Raw genomic sequence first — 25,212 nt, 5'->3', positions numbered from 1 at the left:
TTTTTAAACTCTTATCATTTCTTTCTTTATTACACAGTTTTCTTTAAAAAACAAAAAGCAAATGGGGTGCCCAGGTGTCTAAGTTGGTTACGCGGCCAACTTCGTCTCAGGTCATGATCTCACAGTCCTGAGTTAGAGCCCCACACCGGGCTCTGTGCTGACAGCTCAGAGCCTGGAGCCTGTTTCGGATTTTGTGTCTCCCTCCCTCTCTCTGCCCCTCCTTCACTTGCGCGCATGCTCTCTCTCTCTCTCAAAAATAAATAAACATTAAAAAACAAACAAAACAGAAAGCAAACAACAAAAAAATAAAACATTGAATCATGGTCATCTATTCTTAGGTCTGCTATCACAGTCTTTCTTAACTGACCCATTGGAACATAGCATAATCTGTGGTTTAGCTAACACACTGCCTGTTTCTGTGCTTTTCTTCTTTGTACCTTCCTATTACTTTAGAATTAAAGCAGAGATCTTTTTCTAAAGATCTCCAGACTTTAAGCAGGCCACCACACACTATAAAAGTCTTTAAGGGTGCCTGAGTGGCTTAGTCGGTTGAGCATCCAACTTCGGCTCAGGTAATGATCTCACAGCTCATGAGTTTGAGCGCCATGTCAGGCTCTGTGCTGATAGCTCGGAGCCTGGAGCCTGCTTCAGATTCTGTGTCTCCTCTCTCTGCCCCTCCCCCGCTCATTCTCTGTCTCTGTCTCTCTCAACAATAAATAAACATTTAAAAAAATTTTTTTGGTGTTTATTTTTTCATCCCTTAATTATCTACACTGTTCTTCTGCATCTCATTCTTTGCCTGCTCACTATGCCTTTGTTAAAACTTTTCACCGTGTCCTTTACCACAGCCATTCCCATTTGAATTCTACTGACTAGTTCCTGAAACCTCTGGCATGTATTTTTTAAGAATCTTTAAAGAGTTATTAGATTTCAGAATTCACCTAATCTGAGGAGTGCCTGAAGATAGGATTAAGACCAAGAACTCAATGTTGCTAAGACAGTAAATCTTAAAAGTACTTATCACAAGAAAAAAAGTTTCTAACTGTGTATGATGATGGATGTTTATGAGACTTCCTATAATGATCATTTTCAATATATACAAACATTGAATCATTTTGTTGTACACCTGAAAGTAATATAATATATGTCAATTATACCTCAATAAAAAAAAAAAAAGAAAGACCAAGAACTCAGTGAAAGAAGGGAATTCTTGATCATGAAGTTTGTAGAGGATAACATTGAACAAGCCTTATGGAAGATGATAGAAGACATCAAATTAATCTTGTTAGCTTACATGAGTCTCATCAGCCAGGGTCCTCTGTTTTTGGATTATTTTCTCTCCTTTGTGCTTTTTTCTTCAGAGCATTGTCATTAATGTTTCTCCCTTAACTATACACTGTACTTTCTCTTTATCTTAACATTATATCTTGACCTGATCATCTCCTGACTAAGTTCATTTGGGGAGGAAAAACCAGCTGCATAAATATGAGAGATGTCTTAGTATATGCAAGTTTGGATTAAAAAGTCTGTATTTTTTCTTGGTATTTTGCAATGACTACCTAATTGCATTTGGTGTTTTCAACTTCCTATTTGCAAATGATCTGCTAACAGAGCACCTTATAGCTAGAAAATGTGTTGACAAATTTTCCTTTCAGATAGCTCTTCAGTCAGTAGGGTATATTTTAATAACTTTATTTGATTTTTTTTAAAGTTTTTATTTATTTTGAGTGAGAGAGTGTGCGCACATGCAAGTGCGAGCAGGGGCAGAGAGAATCCTAAGCAGGCTCAGCACTGTCAACACAGAGCCTGATGTGGGGCTCAAACCCACAAACTATGAGATAATGACCTGAGCTGAAACCAAGAGCTGGACATTTAATTGACTGAGCCACCCAGGTGCTCCTAACAAAAAAGAAAAAAAGAAAAAGAAATAAACTCTTGGTGTTTAAAAGAAATAAATTGTTTTAAAACTTAAACTGATATTTTTAGATATTCTACTACCATACTATTTTAGTCAAAGCCCACCTTATTAGTTTTTATATATTGAACATTAAGTTATTTACAGACTTTCAAAAACAAAGTGTTAAAGTTAAAATGTTACAATTTCTGCAGCTGTGTTATATATGTGCTATATATATTTATGTGTTCTATGAGAGAGAGATGCACAAATATATATGCACATACATATTTAAATGTTGCTGATGTTTAAGGTGATAATTGATGGTCTTCAATGGGATGCTGGATTAATATGCAGTCGTATGTGTGACAGCTGAAGAAAAACCAAGGTCTGTGTGAACATACTTGATACTTTTCTCACAGGTTCTGAGCTGTGTCCGCACAGAATGGGATCCGCTGGATGTTCGCTTTGGCAATAAACAGCCTTATCAGGTGTTGACAGTGGAGCACTCCATCAGTGTAGACAAAGAGCCCATGGCTGACAGCTGCATCTATGAATGTGTTCGGAATAAAATCCAGTGTGTGTCAATAACCAGAATACCACTAAGATCGAAGGCCATTAGCTGCTGCAGGAATGTTACTGAAGACAAACTGATTCTGGGCTGTGAAGATTCTTCAGTAATTCTTTATGAAGCTCACCGTAGAGTAACTCTCTTAGCCCAGGCTAAACTTCTGCCTTTGTTAATAAGCTGCCACCCAAGTGGCGCCATTCTACTAGTTGGCAGCAACCAAGGGGAGCTGCAAATTTTTGATATGGCTCTATCCCCTATTAACATCCAGCTCTTGGCTGAAGACCGCTCACCCAGGGAGACTCTGCAGTTCAATAAATTCTTTGATATTTCCAGCAGTCTTGTTCAAATGCAGTGGATAGCTCCTCAGGTGGTTTCTCAGAAGCCTAAAAGTGGGGACATCTATGATCTCCTCTTCCTCAGGTTTGACAGAGGACCTTTGGGTGCACTTTTGTTTAAACTTGGTAAGTCAAAGAAGTTGGTGAGTAAGTAAAATGTTTATGATGATAACATTATGATTAAGAGAATAAAACCGTTCTAGAAATGTAGGTTTTCTGTGTCTTCCCGTAAATAGGCTTGCCTTTCAGACATTTCATGTAGCTGTGTTTTTTTTCCAAGTAATCTCTATGCTCAACGTGGGACTCAAACTCACAACCTTGAGATCAAGAGTCACATGCTCCACCAACTGAGCCAGCCAGGTGCCCTCATATGGTTTAAGAAAGCTTTGTGGATGATTTTCTAAGTGTTAGGGAACATTAGATAGTGAAGAATTTGGAAATTGCACTAATTGTCCATTGTGATGAATGAAAAGCTTAAACTTCCACATTTGATACTTTCCAAAATAAATACATATGTGAATATTTTAAAACTATTTACTATGCCCATTAAAAAATTTTGTGTTGAAGGAATGTGATAATTTTTCTATTAAAATGATTTGATTTGATTGATTTTATGTTTACTCATTTTTGAGAGAGACAGAGTGTGAGTAGGGGAGGGACACAGAGAGAGGGAGACAAGAAACTGAAGCAGGCTCCAGGCTCAGAGCTGTTGGCACAGAGCCCGATGCAGGGCTCGAACTCCCAAGCTGGGAGATCGTGACCTAAGCTGTAGTCCAACGCTTAACCGACTGAGCCACCCAGGTACCCCTATTAAAATTATTTGATATAATATGTATGTATTGCTTCTCAGATTGGAGTGTGTAAGGCTTAAAAAATAGATTTAGGTTTAAAAAATAGATTTTAATTAATGCATTTTATCGCAACTTGAAAACATAGAAAAGTCAATACATTTTTAAACTCTATGCGTGGTTTGGCTCTGTGATACAGAGTTAAGTTTTTATTTTTTAAAAAATATGTATTTATTTATTTTGAGAGAGAGAGAGGGAGACAGAGAATACCAAGCAGGCTCTGTGCTGACAGCAGCTGTTCATGAGATTGATGCGGTGCTCAATCTCATGAACATCAAGATCATGACCTGAGCTGAAATCAAGAGTCAGACGCTTAAGTGACTGAGCTAGCCAGGTGCTCCCAAAGTTAAGTTTTTAAAGATACTGTAGTGTTTGCTAAGTATATGTCAGTTTATTATTTTTTAATAGATCTACTTGCCTCTGAAATTGAACTGATGAAATAAATCTACTTAAAAATGACTTGATTAACCTGAAAGGTATAATGTGAGCTCTGTGTTCTTTCCACATAATAAAAATGCATCTAAATTGATATATAATGTTAATGTTGTCCAAGAAAAAATGTTTAGAATCTCATTTATTATAAAATAATCCAGTTCTTTGCCCAACTACATGTTTAACAGTTGTATGTCTCCATACACAACGCTCATTAAAGTGGATGTTAGATGTTTTGCATGTCTGTTAAAACACACACACACACACACATGCATGCACACACACACACACACACACACACACACACACACACTCTCTAAATTACCCAGTTACCTGTCAAACAGAAGGCTGTCTGCCCACATATACCTAGCTTTTCTTCAGCCCTCCCTTGTGGGCCTACTCACAACAGCTTTGCAAAAAGCACAGCTTTCTCTTCCTATCTCTAGCACATTTGCCTTCTTACTAAAGTAAACAGGCTCTCAGTGTAGGGATTTAGAGGGCTTCCTGCTAATTGCCAGCTTGTAAACTTAATTGGACTGTCTCCCTGGGCACTGTTCCTAAATCAATTAGGCAATGAGTTGGCTGTCACATCTTTTTCCCAAGAAGGTCTCTTGGAAGAGAATTATCCAATAGAAGTCAAGCATTCAAATGAAAAGGTGATAACTTCTGCAACTGACATTTATCATTAAAATTTTATTTTCAATATGACTCTTAAGTTTTATGGGATAGGGAAATTTTGCAGACTTACAGACTCTTTAAAAGATCTAGATATGGAGTTTCCCAGAATTTTAAAAAACACATTATAAGATTAATATTTATTACAGATTATTAATTTTTCTAGGAAGAGTAGATTCCTTGAAACAGTAGATTCCAACTAACAGATCTTTTTTTTTTTTTTTAAAGAAAACCCTGTTTAAAGAACAGATTTTTCTTAGGTTCTGCTACTAAATACATCCAAAAATTTTAATATACTTCTTGAATTAACACAGTGCTGATTCTGGGCATCCATGTGGAATTTTCATGTATAATTCAAGTTACTGCATATATAAACAGGTAGTTGCATGTGCAGTTTCCCCACTAGGGAGCATTTACGAGATTTTTTCATAAGCTTGTTATGCAAGCCTTTGGAAAATTTGACATGCAAGGTGTAGCTTACAATTTAAGAAGCTGACATAGATCATAGTTTAAAATAGAATGCTGTCATATGTAAACGTGGCAGTGGCTGGTGCCAATATGCTAAGATTTTTGGAGTTTGACTTTTAGAATAGGTCAGTGTAATCTTGAAGGAAAACTTTGTTCCAAGACTAGAGCTTCCATTCTAAATCCTTATAATCATCATGCAAATGTGTTGGGGATTAAAAGGCCATCACTACTGTTAGAAGAATTTGAAGGGCATGCCTTCCTCAGGAGGGAGCTAGAAGTATCATCCTCCCACGTGGAAGCCAAGAAGTACTGTCTCATGTAAAGCAAAATATAATCAGATTTCTTTGCTTGGCAGTCATTGTCCCGTATTTCCACATATGTAGACTGAGATTAATTTTTAAAAGACAAGTCCCTAATTATATTACAGAGATATTAAAGCTTTTCCATTCTCATCAGTACCTTTTTCAACTTCCACTGCTCTCTTTAAACTCACATGATCATCTATCTCTCTGCCCTCTGAAGAGAGAATCTTCCCTTTTAATTGATACTTCATTAAGTTTATCTGCTTCTTACCACCTACCCACCCAACCTAACCAACCCCTTATCTACATGAACATAAATCTTTCCTTCTCAATTCAATGGAAAAGGAGACCTTCCTCTTGTCCAAGACTAGTTCCACCACCACTTCCACTCTGGATCCCACTACATTCCTTTTGACACCTTTACTTTGTCAGCCTTCCCACTCCCCCCAAAAATCTTACTATACCCCAAGACACAGGCCCAAGCCACACCATAAAACAAACAAACAACAGACAAACATCTCTTCCTTAACATTGTTTCTCTTCCGTTATTAGTCAGATGATCACCTTCTTTCATAGTCAGATGCACCAAAATAATAGTGAACATTGACTTTTTCTGCTTCTTCACTCCCCATTCACTCCTCACAGTACCAAGTTCTGGCTTGGGTCTTTAGTTTTCTGGAACTGCTCTTGCAAAGGTCACCAGGGACTTCCTACTTGATACATACATTTCTGTTATGTTACTTGATGACTTTTCAGCACTTAATGGTTGCTTACCACTTCTGTCACAGAATTCTCATTGTACTTGCCTTCCATGACCCCAGATAACACCTTTTCATCATGTTTGTGTTCTCCTTCTGCCTATTCATGAATATGTTGAGGCTCCGTAAGGTTCCATTTTTAGCTCTCCTCCTGTTTTATGTAGATTGAGAGTTTATTTCTTTCTCCCCAAACCTGTTTCTTCTATATTCTTCATTTTGGTGGATGGTACTATTATTCAGATGGAATCCCAAGTCAGAAATCATCCTAGAATCTTCCCTCACCCCTAATGCCATATGCAATCAGTGGCCAAGTCCCATCAATTCTACCTTCTAAATACTGTCAAAAACATCTCTGTACAGCCTTGCTCTCATGACCTTAACCTGGACCTTCCCTGTTTTCAAGCAGCAATCAAGTAGTAGCTCTCTGTAATCTTCTGCCTTCCAATCTTCTCATAATCCCCTGAACTGCCACCAGAGTAATCTAACTGCAGATTTGGTCATGGATTCTCTAGCTTGAAATCCTTCAGGGATTGATAAGCCCTTGTCTGCCTCTCAGGCTTCATCTCCCCAGCTGTTTTTGCACTACTGTAGCTCCCCATTTGGGGCATGTGCTCTCTCTCACATTCCCTCCTTCCTGTGGTGATTTTGATAGTATTCCATCTACCTGGAGTGCCCTTGCAGTACTCTCCCAGAGCCTGCAAAGTTAAAAGGTTAAATATTCAAGTGATAATATTAGGCAAGAAATAGTTAAAGCTAACATCTGCCCTCTCATAGGATTTTGAAAATCAAAGGCAACGTGTGTGTGCGCGTGTGCGTGTGGGTGTATCATTCTGTCTAGAAAATTAGTAGGATGATTTTTCTCTTAGTATTTTTATAAGAAATAGGTTTTCTTCAAAAGTTCTGTTTTGATTACTTTTTTAGTATTGTAAATAAGATACCTTTTATTATTTAGGGCATTTTTAGGAGGTTTTTCTGTTATTTGTGACTGAAATAAATTTAAAACAACAGTCAATATTTCCAATTGTGATTACAGATTTTCTTTATTTTTTTTTAATATTATTTATTTTTGAGAGAGCACAAGCAGGGGAGGGGCAGAAAGAGAAGGGGACAGAGGATCTGAATCAGGCTTTGCACTGACAGCAGCGAATCCAATGTGGGGCTTGAACTCATGAACTGTGAGATCATGACCTGAGCCGAAGTCAGACACTCAACCGACTGAGCCACCCAGGTGCCCTACAGAGTTTTCTTTAATCACAAAAGATAGCTATTAAATCCTGAAACAATATTTTTATGTACCTAGTTTCATCTGAGAGTCCAGGTTCTAGAAGTTACTAAAACTCCAGGCAAATAAGGTCCTTGGCTTAAAAATAAAATGTAAAATGATTTTATCGCAGAACACCTATTAGCCCCTGAAGGAGAAGTTAGAATTGTCATCTAGAAGGGGATCAAAAAAGGCTTTAATCTGAATATTTAGCTCATATACATATTTATACGTATATATGCCATAATATAGGCATAATCACTATATTAATTAATTAATTTATTTATTTATTTAAATCCAAGTTAGTTAACATATCGTGTAATAATGATTTTAGGAGTAGAATTTAGTGATTCATCACTTACATATAACACCCAATGCTCATCCCAACAAGTGCCGTCCTTGATGCCCACCACCCATTTAGCCCATACCCCTACCAGCACCCCTCAGTTTGTTCCAAAAGAGTTACTTTTAGTGAGCTTTTAAAATACTAAACTTTACCCAGGTGGTAATTGTGGGTAATTTATTGCTGGAAAGAAATGTCAGATAATTTCTTAGATGCCTAGTAATCTTAAACTTGGATCTCAAATCATTTGAAATAGACTGTTATTCCAGACAGCATTCTGCTAAACTAGAGTGATGATGGATTTTTAAATCAAGTTTATTGGAGTATAATTTACATAAAATAAAGTGTACCCATTCCAAATGTGCAGTTTAATGAGTTTTGACAAATGTATGTATCCTCATGATTACCACCACAATCAAAACAGAATATTTCCATCACCAAAAAATTCTCTCAAACCTCTTTGCAGTCTATTTCCCTGGAGGCCAAAAGAGCACTGACCTGCTTTCTCTCATTACTGATTAGATTTGCTTTTTCTAAATTTCATAGAAAAGGACTCATAAAATAGGTACTTTTTTAGTGTTTTTCTACATGAAAACATTTATCTGTTTATCTGTGAGATAAACAGCATTTATCTGTGAGAATCTTCCATATCGGTATGTACATCTTCAAATTTTCCTTTACATTAGTGAGTAGTATCCCATTATGTAGATAAACCACAATTTGTATATTGCTCCACCTCTTGATGGACATCTGGATTGTTTCCAGATTTAAGCTAATATCACTAAAAATACTATGTATTTTCATGTACAAGTCTTTATATTGACATATATGTATATATTTTGTTTAATGCTTATTTATTTTTGAGAGAGAGAGAGACAGAGTATGAACAGGGGAGGAGCAGAGAGAGAGGGAGACACAGAATCTGAAGCAGGCTCCAGGCTCTGAGCCGTCAGCACAGAGCCCGACGCGGGGCTCGAACTCACAAACTGCGAGATCACCTCCTGAGCCACAGTCAGACACTTCACTGACTGAGCCACCCAGGCGCCCCTATATTGACATATATTCTAATTTCTCTTGGGAAAAATCTAGGAGTAGAATGCCTAGGCCATAGGCTCAGGATATGTTTAACTGAAGAAGAAACTATTCTGAAGTTCTGGTTGCTCTATATTCTACCGCTTAGCCTTAATGGTCTTTTTAATTTTGGCCATTCTAATGGGTGTGTAATGGTGTTAATTTTCATTTCCCTGACGACTATTGGAGCTTAGTATCTTTTTATGTGCTTATTTGCCATATATCTTCTCTGATAAAGTATATCTTCAAATCTTTTGCCCAAATTTAATTGGATTGTTTATTATTGAGTTGTAAGAGTTTTTATATATTCTGAATAAAAATCTTTTGTGAGACACTAGTATTATGAATGTTTTCTTCCAGCTCATAGTTTTACCTTTTCATTTATTTAACAACGTGTTTCGGGTAGCAGAAGTTTTTAATTTTAATGAAATTCAGTTCTTAAATTATTTTATGACTTGTGTTTTTTATGTACCATCTTAAGAAGTGTTTGTCTAACCCTGTTTCCTCCTAGACATTTTAGCTCTTACAATTAGGTTTATGGTCTGTTCCAAGTTAAAATTTTGCATATACTATGAGGCATAGATTAAAATTAATTAGAAAAAGTTAACGTTTTTTCATTCTTGAGAGACAGAGCATGAGTGGGGGAGGGGCAGAGAGAAAGAGGGAGACATAGAATCCAAGCAGGCTCCAGGCTCTGAGCTGTCAGCACAGAGCCTGATGCGGGGCTCGAACCACGAATTGTGAGATCATGACCTGAGCTGAAGTCGGACGCTTAACCACCTGAGCCACTCAGGCGCCCCTAATTTTTAAAACAATTTTAGCCAACCAGGGGCCCCTGAAATTAGTTTTTAAATATAAATATTCATTTGTCCCAGAACTAATTGTTGGAAAGACTGTCCTTTCTCCATTGAACTGCCTTGACCATATATGTATGTGTTTATGAATAGATTCTATTCTCTTCCACTGATCTATATGTCTGTATGGGAGTACCACACTGTCTTAATTACTGTGGTTTTATAGTAAGTCATAAAATCAATTACTGTTAGTTCTCCAACTTTGTTCTTTTTCCAAATTGTTTTTGGCTACTCTAGATCCTTTGATTTCTATATAAATTTTAAAACAAACTTGTCAGTTTTACAAAAGTACTTGAGATTTTGATTGGGATAATGTTGAATCTGTAGTTCAATTTGAGGTGGAATGACAGTTTAACAATATTGAGTCTCTCAATCTTTGAACACAATATCTCTCTCCATTTATTCAAATCTTTTAAAACTTCTCTCAGCAGTGATTTTTGGGCACCTGGGTGTCTCAGTTGGTTAAGCATCTGACTTTTGATTTTGGCTCAGGTCATGATCTTGCAGTTCCTGGTATCAAGCCCCAACTCGGGCTCTGCGCTCAATGCAGAGCCTGCTTGGGATTCTCTCTCTCTCCCTCTCTCTCTGTCCCTCTCCTACTTGCATTTTCTCTCTCTCCCTCCACCTCTAAATAAATAAATAAATAAATAAATAAATAAATAAATAAAGTTTATGAAAAAATTAAAAACAATAAAATTTCTCTCAGCAGTGTTTTTTAATTTTAAGTGTAAAGATCTTATGCATACTTTGTTCATATTTTTGGGTGCTACTGCAAATAGTATTTTTAATTACAATTTTAATTGTTCATTGGGATTATATGGAAATAAAATTTTAAAATCTTGACCATGTACCCTGTTAAACTCATTTCCAGTTGTAATAATGTTTTTGTAGATTCTTTAGGACTTTCTGAGATGACTATGACAATGGCATTTAAAAACAGTTTTACATATTCTTATTCAGCCTGTATGCCTTTTATTTTGGTTCCTTATTACATCAGCTGGAATCTCCAGTACAGTATTAAGTGAGGTGGCAAGGGAGGACAGCCTTGCTTTCAGATCTTAGATGGAAAGCATTTAGTCTTTTCACTATTAGTATTAATGTTATTACGTTGAGGAAGTCCCCTTCCTTCCATTCCTAATTGGCTAAGATATATTATCTTGAGTAGATATTGAATTTTTTCAAGTTTTTTTTTTTTTTTGCATCTGTTGAAATTATTATGTTTTTTCTGGTCATATGGTGAATTATATTGATTAGTTTCCAGATGTTTTAGCAGCTTGCATTTGTGGGATAAATCTCTCTTGTTCATGATCTATGATCTTTTTAATATATTGCTAGACTTGCTAATACTTTGTTAGGTATTTTTGTATCTCTTTATGGGAGATATTGGTCTGTAGTTTTCTGTCTTTTCCTGTACTGTCTCTGTCATTTTTTACATCAGTGTAATTAATGCTAACATGATGAAATAAGTTGTCAAGTGCTCCCTCTTCTTGTATATTGAGTTGTGTAGAGTTAATATTATTTCTTCTTCTGATATTTGGGAGAATTCACCAATGAAGGCATCTGGACATGAAGGGTGTGTGTGTGTGTGTGTGTGCGCGTGTGTGTGTGTGTGTACATGCATGTATGTACATGTGTGTTGAAAGATTCTTTAACTATGAATTCAAGTTTAAATAATATAGAGTCATTCAAGTTATCTATTCCTTCTTGCAAGAGCTTTGATAGTTTGAGTCCTTCAAGGTATCCATCTCATTTACGTTATGTTTATTTGTATAAAGTTATTCATATTACTATTTTTTAATGTGTGTAGTTCTGTAGTCTTTCTTTCTTTTTTTTATGAATTTAGGCCAAGATTGGTCAGTTTTACTGATCATTTCAAAGAACTAGCTGTTGATTTCATTGGTTTTCTCTATTCTTTATTTACTAGTTCTTATTTTTATCATTTCCATCCTTCTATTTACTTTAGGTGTAATTTACTCTACTTTCCCTAGGTTCTTAATGTGGGAAGCTGGGATTGTTGATTTTAGACCTTCCTTCTTTTCTAATTAAAACACTTAAAGCTAGAAATTTCCCTCTAAGTACTGCTATAGCTACATCTCACAAGTTTTGATGTTATATTTTTATCTTATTTATTTATATTTTCCTTTCTAAATCTCAGAGAGGGAGAGAGAGAGAGAATCCCAAACAGGCTTCCCACTGTCAGTGCAGAGCCCGATGCAGGGATTAAACTCATGAATCATAAAATCATGACCTGAACTGATGTCGGATGCTTAATCAACTGAGCCGCCCAGGCACTCCTTTTTGTTTTTATTCATTTCAAAATATTTCCTAATTTACTTTGTGGTTTCTTCTTTAAGTCATAGTTTATTTAAAAGAATGTTGATTAATTTCTAAATAGTTGGAGATTTTCCAGGTATCTTTCTGTATTGATATCCAATTTAATTCTGTTGTGGTCAGAAGAACCTACTCTGTATGATTTCAAAACAGTTAAATTTATTGAGGTTTGTTTTAGCCCCCTGAATATGATCCATCTTGGTTGATATTCTATTTACATTTAAAAAGAATGTATTTTGCTGTTAAGTGAAGTGTTTTATAAATGTCAGGTCAAATTCACTGATAATGTTTTTCAAGTATTTTCTATTTTTGCTGATTTTGTTTATGTGTTCTCTCAACTAGTGAGTGAGGAAATTCCAATTATAATTGTGGCTTTCACTTTTTCTCCTTTTAGTTCTATCAATTTTTGCTATATTATTTCAGAACTCTGTTATTAGTAATATTTAAGATTGTTATGGTTCTTCATTAATTTTCAACTCTTTATTATGAAGGTACAGAATTTTAGTTTAATTCATTTTTATCTAAGCATTTTTAAAAGTCTTGCTGTTGTCTTCTGGCTTGCATAATTTCAGAAACAAAGTTTGCAGTTTTTCATATCTTTGTGCCTGTGTCTTTTTTCTTTGGCTACTTTTTAAGATTTTCCCTTCATCCTCTTTTGAACATGATTATGATTATGGTTAATGTTTTTTTCTCAGCAAATAAGTTTCTTCTCTTTCTAGAGGTATTGCTTAGGGTACGAGCAGAATCAACAGATTTCAGATATTTTTGGTTTCCTATAAAGTTCCTACACATTGATATCTACTGCCAAGGAACCACCCTGATTTATGAGAGTTTACAGTGCTTGACTGCAAGCTTGTGAAGACTTTTGGATAGTACCATTCATGATTCTACCAACACAGAAAGAATAGTGAGGTTTTATTGCTTGGTATGGTTAGGGCAATTCCCCAGATTCCCTATCAAGTTGAGTCCTGTTACATATAGCACAAATTCTTATTTTGATGTGACTTGAAGTTAGTATGAAGAATTTTGGCATCTTTTGCATGAACTAATGTATTTTTTAAAATCCTAAAACCTGTAACTATTCCAGTTAAATGATGTTGATGATGATAGTAATAAAAAGAAGAATTGCAGTAATATTTTATATACTTTACAGCTTATAAATAATTTTACATATATTTTCTCATTTGGTTTTATGATTATTTGTACTGAGAAATTTTTATGGACTCACTCAAATCAATAAACATTGCTACTTTTGAAGAAAAAGTATTTTATAGCCAACCATTTTTAAAAGATTAGAAAAAAAAAACCCACCCTGCTTAAAAGCCCTAATACTTACTGTCATTTAATTACACAGAAATTGTTAGTTTCAAATGAAATCAAGGATGTATAAAAGATGATAAAATTAGAATAGAATGCCCCATCTTTGTTTTGTGGTCTTGCTTCTCTTACATTAGAAGTGGATTTTCTTTGGGGCGCCTGGGTGGCTCATTCGGTTACACGTCTGACTTTGGCTCAGGTCATGATCTCACAGTTCGTGAGTTCAAGCCTCACGTTGGACCCTGTGCTGACAGCTCAGAGCCTAGAGCCTGCTTCAGATTCTGTGTCTTCCTCTCTCAGCCCCTCCCCTGCTCACACTTTGTTTCTCTCTCTCAAAAATAAATAAGCATTAAAAAATTTTTTTAATAAAAAAAAGTGGATTTCTTTCATTTTTTTATTTAAAAAAATTTTTTAATGTTTATTTAAAAAAAAAATTTTAATGTTTATTTATATTTGATACAGAGAGAGACAGAACATGAACGGGAGAGGGTCAGAGAGAGAGGGAGACACAGAATCTGAAGCAGGCTCCAGGCTCTGTGCTGTCAGCACAGAGCCCAACGCGGGGCTCCAACTCACAGACCGTGAGATCATGACCTGAGCCGAAGTTGGACGCTCAACCGACTGAGCCACCCAGGAGTCCCGATTTCTTTCATTTTAAAAGGATAAACTAATGTACTTATATTGTGCCAAGATATTTTATAGTAAATATTAGCTGTGAAGGGCATCACTAGCAAGATTAACACTGATCATTTCTTCAGTAGAAAAGAATAGTCTTTACTTTTTAAATTTTTTTTAAAGTTTTTATTTATTTATTTTGAGAGAGACAGAGACAGCATGAGTGAGGGAAGGGCAGCTAGAGGAGAGAGAGAATCCCAAGTAGGCTCTGCACTGCCAGCAGAGAGCCTGACGCGGGGCTCAAATCCATGAAGCCATGAGATCATGACCTGAGCTGAAACCAAGAGTTGGACGCTTAACCAACTGAGCCACCCAGGTGCCCCAAAAAGAATAGTCTTTAAATGCCAATTTAAAATAAATTCGTATGTGGTATCTATGAAAAAACTATCAATTGAGAGCACCCATTAATAAAAACAGACTTCAAAGCATATATATAGTCATATTTGTCATGGCTATTTGTACTTATCCCCACCCACACCAAAGTATGTGGGGCTGAAGAGTAAAAGCAACTTAGAACCAATAGAGCTAGTCAATAAGAATTGTGTTCACATCAAAACCCTGTCTTTAAATGTATATAACAGAGGCCTAAACAACTGGTGCGAAAAATAGGGTTAGCTATTGTGGTCTACCTAAAAGTGAATAAACAAGAGAAGAATCTTTAGGTAGACCGCAAAAGCTAACCCTATTTTCCCCATCTGTTGTTTAGGCCTCTGCTGTATATGTTTAAAGACAGGCTTTTGATGTGAACGTAGTTTGATTATGTGGAGTATAAATTAATTAATATATGCTGAATGACAGGCATAAGATAGATGGAGTTGGTAGCTGGTAGCCACAAAATCATATTATTCTTGCCCCCCTAGATCCCACATTTCTAGCACTTATGCAGGAAATGATTATTTTTCCTTTATGGAAATGTTAACTCTGTATTTGTTAATCTACTTGTTATTTTCAAAAGAATCACTTGGTTTTACTTTTTTGTGACAGGTATCTTCACACGAGGACAGCTGGGCCTGATAGACATCATATTCCAATACATTCACTGTGATGAGATATATGAGGCGATAAATATCCTGAGCAGTATGAACTGGGACACTCTGGGCCACCAGTGCTTTATCAGCATGAGTGCCATTGTAAACCATCTTCTTAGACAAAAGCTCACTCCAGAGAGAGAAGGTCAGACATGGAATATATTTCATAAATGGATTTTGTATATATATGAAGTACATTTTATTGAGTCCACTATGTTTTGAGGATTTTTTTGAATTGTATTATCAGAGATTAAAAGACAAATGTTAATGCCCTATTAAAACTGACAAGATCAGATATCAAATAATTATCCATATGGTACTTAGCGTGTAGTATTTGTCAACATAAAGAACAACTTTTTTTGTGTATACCTGTGTTGGAACTCACAATGCAGTCATTGTACATTTCAGTCTAAGTTCATGTGTGTAATATGCTCAGATCTTAAACTTTAATTGAGAATTCCATGTACTCTGTAGGGGCTGGTAGACAGAGGGCCCCAAATAAAGGTCCTTATTCTTCCTTCATTTTAGACATCAGTATTTTTTTCTCATACTCCAAGTCTTTTGTCTAGATGGTAGTCCTTACCACTGATTTGTGTGTGTGCTGTGTGTGTGTGTGTGTGTGTGTGTGTGTGTGAGAGAGAGAGACAGAGAGAGACAGAGAGAGAGAGAGAGAGAGAGACAGAGAGAGACAGAGACAGAGAGAGAGAGAGAATGAGAATTGTGGCCCAGGCTGCTACTCCTTGTTTTCATTTTAACTGGTAGTTCCGATACCTCTCTGCCTACTTGGATTCCTCTGTTTTCCTTCAGTAAGTAATTATGCCCATAGGATCTCAGATAAGACATTGTTTTTTAAGTGAGCTCTGTGCACAGCATGGAGCTTGAACTCACCACCCCAAGATCAAGACTTGCCTGCTCTACTGACTTGAGCCATCCAGGCGCCCCTCAGATAAGACACTTTTTTAAAAAAGAGAAAAATAATGTGTACATACAGTAATGAAATTCATTTTTGTATTTTCCAATTATTCAGTGTATGCTATTTTTATTATGAGTTATTAATATAAAATGCACCTAAACATTCTTGCACTTGTGTCTTTATTTCAAATCTTTGCAAGAAGCTTTGACATTAATGATGGGAAGTCCTGGACAATGAAAAATGTCCCTAGGTAATTTACAAGGTAGAGAAAGCAGGAAATATGTCAAAAGGTCTTCACTGGAGAGCTTTTTCCCTACTATTTTCTTTGAATGTTTATAGATTTTCTTCTTCCATTTCACTATGTTTCCAAAGTAACCAAATTGTGTAGATAAAATTCTGTACCTAACCTTCATTTTAGTAATTTTAAAGAACAGGTTCCTTCAGGAAGTTCACATCATGGGACTTGGCGCAACTCTTAGGAGGCCCACAATAAATATTTATTTAATGTTAATTGAATGTGCTCTTTGGAGGTAGTCCAACCCATCTCTGGAGGGTCCAGTATTTCTACAATGAGAAAATGCCTAGCACAATGCTTGGCCTACCATAGGTATTTAATGACTATTAGTTAAAAATAAAAAGAAGAGTATAACTTTAAAATGTTAGGTTACTAGATATTACTGTAATATTTCTGCCTACAGAGTTATCTCAAGTACTTATTTCTTAGTATTGGTACACTCTCAGAGATTAGGTACATAGTAGGGGGTTAAAAAGCAGAATATGTAAGGAAAGCCTGTTATAGTATACACAATATGTGTAAGAGATGCTAAATTTACAGTTGAAGAATTGTAGAGAAGATAAAATATTGACTGTCAACGACGCTGAGAAATTGCTAGCACCTTGGTGAATTTGTGTTGTAAGATTCCTGTGTTGTAAGAAAGGTTATTAGGGAATTCACAAATGGGCATTATCAGATTCTTGCTTTAATAAAGGATATTTTCAAGGTACCGTGTTGGGAAGATAGGGAAATGAAAAGCTTGTATGATACTAGGCTATTAAAATAAAAGACTTGCATGATGCTGGATTATCAGAATATGCACATTTTAAGTAGGTATATGCATTTCCCCCCAAGTAACTGCAAAATACATTTCTAAAACATTCAGAATTCTTCTCTGTTGAGATTTATTCTGTCCGAATCTAACAAATTTGACATGGTAATTTGTTTTCCTTTTATTAGTGGAACCCAGTGAGTTCTTTCATTTGTGCTGTGTTGTGGTTATCTTTGAGATCTTCATTTCTGCCTTAAACATCAAGCTGGGCTATCTAATGAATCTGTAACTGTGCTGGGAGTTATGAGTGTTCCATATAGGTTTGAACATTGCAGAAGTACGAAACATGCTGTCAAGAAAACAAGCAATGGCAAGAGGCTCTGGCTTGTTTTCACAATAGCATTGCTGTATTCAATTTTAATCTAAATTGACTGCTGCTTTGAAAGAAAATACCTCTGAAGTTCATCTTACTTTACTGTCTAGATTTGAGATTAAAAAAAAGAAATTACTAACAGCTTAGCCAAGTCCATAGCAATTACTCTGATGAGGTATTTAATACTTTCAAACCCAAATATACCTAAAACTAGAGTTTTGCTAAATAAGGAATTTTTTATTCACTCTAGCACTTAGTAGCATAAAAATCAATGGAGTTTTACTGTAAGCTGAAGTTCTCTCATACAGTGCTCACCATTATTGTAATTATATAACTTCCAGGTGTTTGGGGGAGAAAACACAACCCCTTGGTAAAATTATGAAGTAGGCAAAATGTGCCTTTTTCTCCCAGTCTCTAGCCCTCTGGTTTATCAAAACTTGCTCTCCAATCCTTTTTTCCTAGGAAGGTGTCAGTTGACCAAGAGCAGATTAGCATGACATCCCTCCCAGGGGTGTTAGCTTTCACACTTGGACAAAACCAACAATCTTGTTTATTAGAATGAGATTTAGGGAAGGTATGGGGACTTTCACTGTTTCTTTAAAATTGTCTTAGAAGGATGTTATTACTTCAATAGGGCTGTATTTATTTTTAAATGTTTATTTAAGACATTCCTAATACTTCTTTCAATCCCCAATGCAAAAAGGTTAGTTTTCTCCTTTTAGGTAAAGAGTAAATGTTCAGCACACTGTGAGTTGATTCTACTGGAAATACTAGTTCAAACTGTGTTACTTTGATGAGTCACTGTTTTAATTACCCATTTGTGGTGAGAGGTTGGTTCATTATGGATTTCTTCAGTTTTGACAGCTTTTTGTTGCTCAGAGTCATTGTCAGCTTTGCCTCAAGTGAAAGTTTATACACAGGTTTGTTTTTGTACCAGCTGTCATATTTTAATTTCATCTTTCCTGCAACAAGCTCACATTTCATCCAAGTTTGCAAAACCTGACTGACTGCAAACATGAGTATTCTGTTGTAATTGAAGGAGTTTCACTTGTTTCAGTGCTGCTATGTTTGAATTCCACAGCACAGCTTGAGGCAAGCCTTGGAACCTTCTATGCTCCAACAAGACCACTTCTGGATACAACTATATTGGAATACAGAGATGAAATCAACAAATATGCAAGAAGATTCTTCCATCACTTGCTCAGGTGAACAATATCTTGGGATTGATTAATGTCAGACTACCTATTTAAGGAACCATCTTCTTTAATTAGAATATTCCATAATGTGGCTGTTTTCTAATAGTCCATTTCCTAAGAGAAAAAAACAGATCTTCTCTTGATACTCTTTAATATGTTCTTGTTTTCCTTTTAATGAATATATTTGAATATTGTTTAGGGCTTTTACACATCATCAGAATGCTTGAATATAACTTCCCCTTTAATATGAAAGCAAACAATACTAACTATGTAAAGTCAATTTTATTTGTAAAGTCAATTTTATTTATTTTATTTTTATTTTTATTTTTTTGAGAGAGAGGGGGAGGGAGAGGGAGAGAGAGCAACTCACAACTGTGAGATCATGACCTGAGCCAAAATCAAGAGTTGGATGCTTAACTGACTGAGCCACCCAGGTGCCCTAGTAATGTTCCATTTTTTTAAGATGAGAGGGATATGCATCAGGGTCCATCAAAAACTATTATTCTTTTAATTAAATATATGTGTTGTATACTTTTATATATCATGTATTTTATAACAGGAAGTAAGAGAATTATCAACTTCATGTACCAAAGGTAAGTATTACATCGAGTTGAATTTTGAGTTTTAATTTCATTTATAATGTGTCATAGTTCTTTTTAACTCTTTCAAACAATTTCATGTATTATCTCTCCTTTTTTCTCAGAACATACCCTGTAAGAGGGTATCATTATTTGACAAATAAATAAACTATTAAGTGGTACTTTGGTCTCTACCTAACAGTGAAGCCTTTGGAAAACAGTCTTAAAAGTTGAGAAATGTTGATATATTGCATGAATTATGATCTGTAATTGAATCTTGCCTTTTTATCTGAATGATTTTAGCATATTTCAAGAGACTCTTCATCCTGAATGAAGCTGTTTTCTATGTGTGAACAAATGCCAAAAATACTAGGGCGGATGTCACATTTATTTGGACTTCTTTGCTTTGTTCTATATTTTGTTTCCCTTGTTTCTGAATTTACCTCCTGCCTAAACAGCCCAAAAAAAGGTTATTCCTAGAATTAAATGTTTTTCCTTGGGGTATATCAGGATTTTCTCATTTCCTTTTTTGCACGCTTTGCTACTATTTCAGTTATCATGAGTGTTTATTAGTTTTTTGATAGTAGGCTATATATGACATTATGAAAAAAGTGTACATTTAGAAGAAATTAAATGAAATAGTTTAAATTGGAATTATTCTTTTTTTAATCTGCTGTGAAGTTCTCCTGCTTAGAGGAAGAGGAACAGGCTAAGTACTTTGTATTTGTGAAGTGCTAGAATTGCATTACTGCCTGTACCTTGTCTAGCCAGTATATTAATACTCTAAAAAGTGTTATTAGATAATGGAATAAGTTCTAAACAGTAAAGACCATCATAAAGAATTTCAAGTTAAAGATGAAGAAAAGAAGCACCATGCAGAATAGGGATGTACCTAAGGTCACTCATTGGTAAAGCTGACTGAGACTGCCTGAGTCCAGATTGGGCTCTTTTGATAAAGAAGAATAAAATATTACATTGATTTTAATTTCATACAGCATATAAAGCATGAGGTCATAGTATGCATGCATGAGGACAGTAATCCATTTTGGTTATTAAAATAACTATTTTTGATACAATTTTGTTTTTATCTTGACATTAGAGGAAGTACACAGATCTTTTTGTCATTAGCAAGTATGAAAACTTATCTTGACAGTCTTCCTCCAAATACAAATGAATCTAAACTTTAAAACTGATTTCTCATGTCCTTTCTTGACACCTTTTTGTATGTGTTCCAAGTAATAAATTTTCATCAAGAAATGTTCCCTGTAAATGTAAATCATGGCTTTTAACATTGAAGATAGAAAGCAGTAGAGGTACAATATTGATAAAACAGCTAAATAAAATGTTTACTATAGTAAAATTTTAAATAGATGATGCAGTCTATTTCATAAAATCATTAAGTTGTAAGACGCTTACCTATAGAAGTTGTCTAGAAAAAACTTCAGTGTGTTTTCCTTTATTCCCATACTCACTCTCTTGACACCAGATAGGTGGGAGTTTTTTCCCCCCACACTGACCAATCTCTGACACCTGCAGGGTGTTCTAGAATTCAATACAATTCTGACAGTAACCAGAGTTAACACAGACCACACATGTAAAGTTATCAGTCCTACAGGAGTGTCCTTATTTCAGCTGCCATCTGCAAGTAATAAGTCCCCAGGTTACTCACAGGTTCTGTCCAATTTGGCTACAAATTGGAGTTTCCTGCTACCCCCTTCTCAGATTTGATAATTTGCTAGAGCAGCTCACAGAACCCAGAAGAGCAGTTTTCTTACTATTGCCAGTATTTTAAAGGATGTTTTATTTATTTATATTAATTAAAAATTTTTTTGAACATTTATTTATTTTTCAGAGAGAGAGAGAGAGAGTGAGTGAGCAAGCATGAGCAGGGGAGGGGAAGAGAGAGGGAGACACAGAATCTGAAACAGGCTCCAGGCTCTGAGCTGTGAGCACAGAGCCTGACGTGGGGCTCAAACTCATGAACCGTAAGATCATGACCTGAGCAGAAGTCAGATGCTTAGCCTACTGAGTCACCCAGGCACCCCCTTAAAGGATGTTTTAAAGGATACAGGTGAACAGCCAGATGAAGAGATGCATAGGGCAAGTTATAGGAGAAGGGACATGAAGCCTCCATTCCCTCTCCAGGAGTGCCACCCTCCCAGCACTTCCACTTGTTTACCAAATTTGGAACCTTTTCGAACCCGTTCCTTTTGGATATTTTATGCAGGCTTCATTACGTAGGCATGATTGATTAAATAATTGGCCATTGGTAATAACTCAACCTCCAAACCTTCTCTCCAGCCCCAGGTCTGGGGATAGGGCTGAAATTTCCAATCCTCTAATCATGCGCTTGGTTCCACTGACAACCAGCCCCCATGCTAGGGGCTTTCACAAAGTCTCCTCTGTAATGTAAACTCAGATGTGGTTGAAAGGGGCTTGTTACAAATAATAAAAGACTTTCTTTTCTTTTAGGAAATCCTAAGGATTTTAGGAATGGGATAAAACCAAATATATAAAATATATATTTCTTACTATAAATCATAATATCACAGAATGCAAATGCAACTGCCTAAGCTAAGTTCAGAAGATGATTGTTCACCTGTCTTCATGAAATAGAATAGTCCTCCAGAACTACTGAATAGGAAGGTATTAACAAGTAAGAACTTTTCATTATAAACAAATAGAAACTATAATAGGAACTCCTAGATATTGATGAAATAAAAGGGCAAATATTTCAAGTGAATGTGCCACATATGAAACTTATTTTACTAACATGGAAACATATTATAAAGGATTAAAAATTAATTGATGCTACTTGTTTATTTCCCCTCTTAACTATAAGACTACTGTTTGCTGGGGCGCCTGGGTGGCTTAGTCGGTTAAGCGTCTGACTTCAGCTCAGGTCATGATCTTGCGGTCTGCAAGTTCGAGCCCCGCGTGGGCTCTGGGCTGATGGCTCAGAGCCTGGAGCTTGCTTCCGATTCTGTGTCTCCCTCTCTCTCTGCCCCTCCCCCGTTCATGCTGTGTGTCTCTCTCTCTGTCTCAAAAATAAATAAACGTTAAAAAAAAAAATTAAAAAAAAAAAAAGGCTACTGTTTTCTGACTCCTATGGAACAATGTGATTGTGGCACAGAGATAGCGTCATGCTTTTCAATTATTAGAAAATGGTAAGCAAGTTGGAAAAGGGAACTTTATTGCCTAGAAATAAAAATAAGATGTTTGTGGGGCACCTGGGTGGCTCATCAGTCAGCAAAGTGTCCGATTTCAGCTCAGGTTATAATCTTACAGGTCGTGAGTTCGAGCCTCCAGTCAGGCTCTGTGCTGACAGCTAGAGCCTGGAGCCTGCTTCAGATCCTGTGTCTTCTTTTCTCTCTGCCCCTCTCCCACTTGTGCTCTGTCTCTCTCTCAAAAATAAACATTTAAAAATTTTTAAAAAATACAATGTTTATGAAATATTTCAGGCAGAGTTTAGTGATACCTGTATTTTCCTTTTCACTGCAACAAAAAGTAAGAGGAACTGATGGAAAGAAAGGGAGATGGATAGATATGTAATAAAACAATATTGTAAAATGATGATAGAATCTAGGTGGTAAATATATTCATACAACTTTCCTGGATGTTTGAAAATTTTTACAATAAGGTGTTGGAGGGAAATATATATTATGTTGGGGTCAATATTTATACTTAGAGTTCAGGTAAAAAAGGGTAGTGTTTTGGAAATTATTCTTAGCTTTCTTTCTTTTTTTTTTTTTTTTTTAATTTTTTTTTAACGTTTATTTATTTTTGAGACAGAGAGAGACAAAGCATGAACGGGGGAGGGTCAGGGAGAGGGAGACACAGAATCTGAAACAGGCTCCAGGCTCTGAGCTGTCAGCACAGAGCCTGACGCGGGGCTCGAACTCACGGACCATGAGATCATGACCTGAGCCGAAGTCGGCCGCTTAACCGACTGAGCCACCCAGGCGCCCCTATTCTTAGCTTTCAAAATGGTTCTTAGCTTATGCAATACATATATATGATAGGCACAAAAATTATTCTGTGACTAAAAAAGTTGTTAACCAGCTTGATTTCTAAATGGCTTTTTTGGTTACACTTTTCACTAATGCAGCATACATAGTAAAGTAAGTAAAACCATTATATGAAATCAATTCAAAGAATATTAATACTAAAATAGTTCCCTAAGAATATTTAGGAAATAACACAGAATTATTTGCAGAGAAAAACTTCCTGGTCAGATCATCTAAACATGCTTGATAATATATTTAAAATATTTGCTTAAAGCGTGGCAGGAAACTAAGGGAAACACTCAGGTAGAAATGACAAGGATGCTTGATTCCACTAGAGTAAGCAAACTCAAAGTTTGCCTTGAGGGCATGTGCTGGCACCTGGCAGTGAGGAGCTTGGTTTAGGAAAGCTTGTACATTCAGAGTGTAGGAGACAAAGCCTAGGGCTCAAGCAGAATGGGGAGATGGGATCTGAGATCTCCACATCAATCTATGACCATTGGAGGGTAGCATCTTCTCTGAACTATAAGGAAGGAAGGTATGAAAGGCAAGAAGGAATGGTGGGCAAAATATAATACTAAACTTGTAGGAACATACAAATCAATAGTATAAAACATAAACACTAACATCTAATTCAAGGGATTAAAAATTAAGATAAAATTCTGGTCAATAACAGTATATAAATCAGAAGATGAGTGAAGAAGTTAAAGTATTCTAAAGTCTTTATGCTTTTCAAGAAGAAGATATACTACTAATACTAGGTTTTATTTATTTTTTTAAATTTATTTATTTTTAATCTTTATTTATTTTGAGAGAGAGAGAGAGCATGAGCAGGGAAAGAACAGAGAGAGGAGACACAGAATCCCAAGCAGGTTTCAGGCTCTGAGCTGCCAGCACAGAGCCTGACGCAGGACTTGAACCCATGAACTGTGAGATGATGACCGAGCCGAAGTCGGATGCTTAACCAACTGAGCCACCCGGGTGCCCCAATACTAGATTTTATTAAGTAAAATATACACGGTAGAATTTCTGGGGCAATCACTAAAAAAATGCAAACATTATATAATTTTCAAACAAACAGAGTGAATATGTTGGATGAGAACAAATTCATCACAAAAAAAGGCAAGAATTGGGAGAGGGTGCAGCACACAGGGGGACGAAACATTAAAAAAAAGATGGAAAACAGAAAACACAAAATGACGTAGTAGAAATTAATTTAAAAATCAATAATCATTGTCAATGATTTCATTTGCAAAGAGAGAGAGAGACAGAGTGCAAGAGGAGGAGGGGCAGAGAGAGAGGTAGACACAGAATCTGAAGCAGACTCCAGGCTCTGAGTTGTCCTCACAAGCCTGAACTGCAGGGCTCGAACTCACAAACCAGGAGATCATGACCTAAGTCGAAGTTGAATGCTTAACTGACTGAGCCACCCAGGCACCCCTAGGTTCATTTTTATTACTGAACATTCTTTTGTCTTCTCATGACATATACTATTAGAATACATCACATTTTATTTATCTATCCTAATGTTCAGGGACATTTCTGTTATGTTTAGGGCTACTATAAAATATGTTGCTCTTCATGTACATGTCTTTGGTGGATATGTATGGATCTTTGTAAATTTATTGACCATTTGGAATTTTTTTTTGTAAATCGTCTATCCATTCCATTGGAATTTTTACCTTTTTTATGGATTTTTAAGCAAATGTTATTGATAATCTTTCATTTGTTGCAAATATCTTTTCCCGTATTGCCATTCGTTTTTCAGTCTATTACATGCATGTTGTTGTTGTTGTTGTTCCTAAAGGAGTTTGATAAGGTTAATTAATATATGACTATTCTGCATTATGGTTTCCTAGTTCTTAGAACTTCTCTCCCCAGCATTATAAAAATACTTACCTTCTTTTTTCTTGTGTTTTTTTTTTTTTGGCCTTTTTTA

The 25,212-nt window shown here is 35.9% G+C and overlaps 1 protein-coding gene across 6 annotated transcripts in view; it reads left to right on the top strand.

Moving 5' to 3' along the window:
• Window positions 1-25,212, top strand: part of WDPCP (WD repeat containing planar cell polarity effector) — a 381,742-nt gene that overhangs the window by 137,529 nt on the left and 219,001 nt on the right. For all 6 annotated transcript variants that reach the window (XM_049650302.1, XM_049650299.1, XM_049650297.1 and 3 more), the window contains 3 exons: window positions 2,317-2,926; window positions 15,120-15,308; window positions 18,577-18,700. In XM_049650302.1, the coding sequence (XP_049506259.1) occupies window positions 2,317-2,926; window positions 15,120-15,308; window positions 18,577-18,700 (923 nt within the window). The remainder of the gene's footprint in view (window positions 1-2,316; window positions 2,927-15,119; window positions 15,309-18,576; window positions 18,701-25,212) is intronic.

Source organism: Panthera uncia (genome assembly GCF_023721935.1).
Source record: "Panthera uncia isolate 11264 chromosome A3 unlocalized genomic scaffold, Puncia_PCG_1.0 HiC_scaffold_11, whole genome shotgun sequence".
Classification (NCBI taxonomy): domain Eukaryota; kingdom Metazoa; phylum Chordata; class Mammalia; order Carnivora; family Felidae; genus Panthera; species Panthera uncia.
Note: the sequence above shows the minus strand (reverse complement) of the source record. Positions and strands in the feature narration are given on the sequence as shown.